Source organism: Nelumbo lutea, chromosome 4, assembly GCF_056320005.1.
Source record: "Nelumbo lutea isolate HS-2025 chromosome 4, American lotus-T2T, whole genome shotgun sequence".
Classification (NCBI taxonomy): domain Eukaryota; kingdom Viridiplantae; phylum Streptophyta; class Magnoliopsida; order Proteales; family Nelumbonaceae; genus Nelumbo; species Nelumbo lutea.
The window spans coordinates 18,795,047-18,798,051 of NC_142687.1; the positions used below are offsets into that span (position 1 = coordinate 18,795,047).

Consider the following 3,005-nt stretch of genomic DNA (forward strand, 5'->3'; position numbering starts at 1 on the left):
CGGGTTAGGCTGGGCTTTTGCCAAATTTTGAATGGGCCTGTATGAAGCCCAAGCCCGAAATACGGAAATAGTGTAAAATGTTAACCCGAATTGCACTCCATTTTCAGATGTCCTAAATCGGTTTAATTTTGATATATCACTTGGATGGTTGAGATTAATGCATCGATCCTAATAGGCCACTTTGATGGCCAAGATCTTGGATTAATTTCACCAAACCCAACAGTGGGGCCAGGCATTAACGATTAATCCCTTTGGGCATTTTCCTTTTGTGACCAGCCAGCAATCCGACCCAAAACTTGGTAATGCATATGGTTACATAGATAGGTTGTATCAATCAACTAGGTGATCGTTGAAAGCATAATAACTTCATACTAGAGGAATAAGAAAAACAGTCACAAATTTCTTCTGAACCCTATATCATAGTAACTTTATACAACTTTTTTTTTTTTTACCGTCAATAAATAAGCTATTATTGAAAGTAAAGCTCCAGACTCCAGCAGAGAGTAAGCAAGTAAAATGTCATCCAACTGGAGTACTCTGTAGGATCCATCAACCAATTCTATGCACTGGAACCCTGCGACGGGCTGATAATGCTTCATTTATCTGGGCAATTTGATACAAGAGCTGGCTCAGCTTCTGCAACGAAGCAAATTAAACTTCAATACCAGTAGAAGAAAGCAACTATCAGAACCCAAGCAGAAAATTCAACTACTAAGATAATTTACAGCTTAAGCATTAAGCGCATGGTGAAAGATCCCAATTCATTCTGTCAGCTCAAAGTTGCACACCTTTATAGCATCCCCTTTCCTCCTTCTGGGACCTTTATTACATGTCAGTTTACAGTCAACAGTATGAGCTTAGAAACCCTCCTCTGTTTGCTTAACATCAAAAGCAGGAGAGAAAAGAGAAGTTTTCAGTCCCACCCATGGAAGATTGAGACTTAGGTTAACCTACTCCAACAAAACAACTATTCAAGTGCTCCGGAACTAGAAGATCAGACCATTTAAAACCAAACTTACCCTGATGGTCGATACCCAAAAATTTTAAAGTAAGGCTATGTTTGGTTTGAAGGAAAAGGTAGGAAAGTAAGGGAAACCTAATCCAAGCTTTGTAAAGGTTTCCCTAGTTTTTCCTTCAAACCAAACACAGAATTCAATTTTTCTGGCTTTACTCTGCCTGAATGATCTCTGTTTTCTGCACTTTAGCAAACATAATTTATTCTCACTAGTTTCACCGCGTTGCATCAAGTTTTGGTGGTTCCCGAAAGGCAAATACAAACTGGTTTCTATAGTTGGAAATTTAAGCCAGGTTATTGGGCATTGTCTCTGATTGGCATTTCCACAAACATATGGAAGAATCAAATCAGTATAGTAGCCAGTATACAAGAAGGCCGGTATCCAGTATATGACATGGATTTGAAACGTTGAAAATACCAAACGAGTCCAAAGAAGTAATATTCAGTAATAAAATCTCCATGCAAAAGCACAACAGGCTAAGCGGCGACCACAAGGGAACATTTCACACGTACCTCATCCTGCTGTTTTAGGAGAAGAATGATATGATCCTTCCTCTCCTGCCGTAACCTTCGACGCCGCTGGTGCACCCGTAAGAAAAACAACGACAGCATCAGGGTCGCAGCGGCTCCAGTCGACGAAGCAAATGACCAAATTGCCCGACTACCGGCACTACAAGAAGTGCGGACCGAAGAAGCGATGCTGAAAACTTTGTAAGAGAAGAGCTCAAACCCCAAATTCAAGCACTTCACAATGTGTTCCACAACTCGGAGTCGGGAATCGGACGGCTGGCGCGGATGTGTAAGGTCCTCTACATCAGCACCAGACGGTGGCGATGGCGGTTCTGATTCCAATTCTTCTTCTTGTTGTTGCTGTTGTTGTTCTTCTTCTTCTTGGCGCCGATCGTCGGGTAATAAACCTTCGTGTTTTCTTGGAGGAAAAACGGTGCAATCATCGCCGTATAGAGTCTGTCTAAGCACCACCATTTCCCATCCCATGGAATGGGTCTGCGCTTCCGCTCCGGCTTCGGAGACAATCCGGGCTTGGTTCAAAGAAGAAGAAGAAGAAGAATGGAGAGGTAAGTGCTGGACCTGTTCCCAGTCCTTCAGAACTTGGGTATTCTCTTCACCGTCTTCCATTTCATCAAACACGCAGAGAACAACTATCATCCATGAGAGACAGTTACTTAAAGTCAGGATCGAATCGACAGGCTTCTATCTAGTAGTGACTAAACAAACAAATTGAAATACAGATATATCATGAACTCATGATGTTTAACGATAATGCTACTGCGGTTATGTGCTTTTCTAAAAGCACGCGTTTTCAACCTTCCGATTAGCATCTATACAATGAATTCACAAATTCAATCCGACGGTGTTGGGATGGGCTTCTTGATTTGAAACAATATGCAATTTACATTTGGCCCAATGACCGGCTCCCTCACCCCAACAGTCCCAGAGTCGAAGCCCAAGCCTTATAAAATGAAAGTGGCTTTCTTGGATTTATCTCCCACTCCATTCTCGACCCGAACTTCATGTAAGATATTTTTTTATGCAAGGAATGCAACCGAATCATGTAGATATTTGTTGGTTTTGGATATTTATGAGTCACTTTAGGTGACAAATTGGTGGGTGTGCCATGTGGTAGGGATTAATTTATACCATATCATAGTTTATAGTTATTCTGAATTGTGGACAGATTCCGTAGATTGGATCAGTTTATATCTACAGTGACGTCTTATAGGCATGGTGTACCATTTCATACCACACTTTTTGAATCCATGTATTTCATATACAACTTATGAATGATTTACATAGTTAATTATAAATATTTAATTTTTGCATTTCATATGATAAATATATTAAGAAAAGGTTTAAGTTTGGACTAGAATTTTACTAGAGAGTGAAGATCCCTATTGGCTACTGCACTAGTGCAAGAGATCAGATAGGGAGGCCGCCTACTGCTTCTTTAATCCACAAACCCTCGTTCTCT

The 3,005-nt window shown here is 40.7% G+C and overlaps 1 protein-coding gene across 1 annotated transcript; it reads right to left on the minus strand.

The window, feature by feature from the left end:
• Positions 1-343: 343 nt before the first annotated feature.
• LOC148854349 (uncharacterized) lies at positions 344-2,586 on the minus strand. The gene is made up of 2 exons (XM_088982590.1): positions 1,529-2,586; positions 344-636 (listed from the first exon to the last, which is right to left on the minus strand). The coding sequence occupies exons 1-2, from the start codon at positions 2,180-2,182 to the stop codon at positions 550-552; spliced, it is 741 nt and encodes a 246-aa protein (XP_088838716.1). The 5' UTR covers positions 2,183-2,586; the 3' UTR covers positions 344-549.
• Between the last annotated feature and the right edge of the window lie 419 nt (positions 2,587-3,005).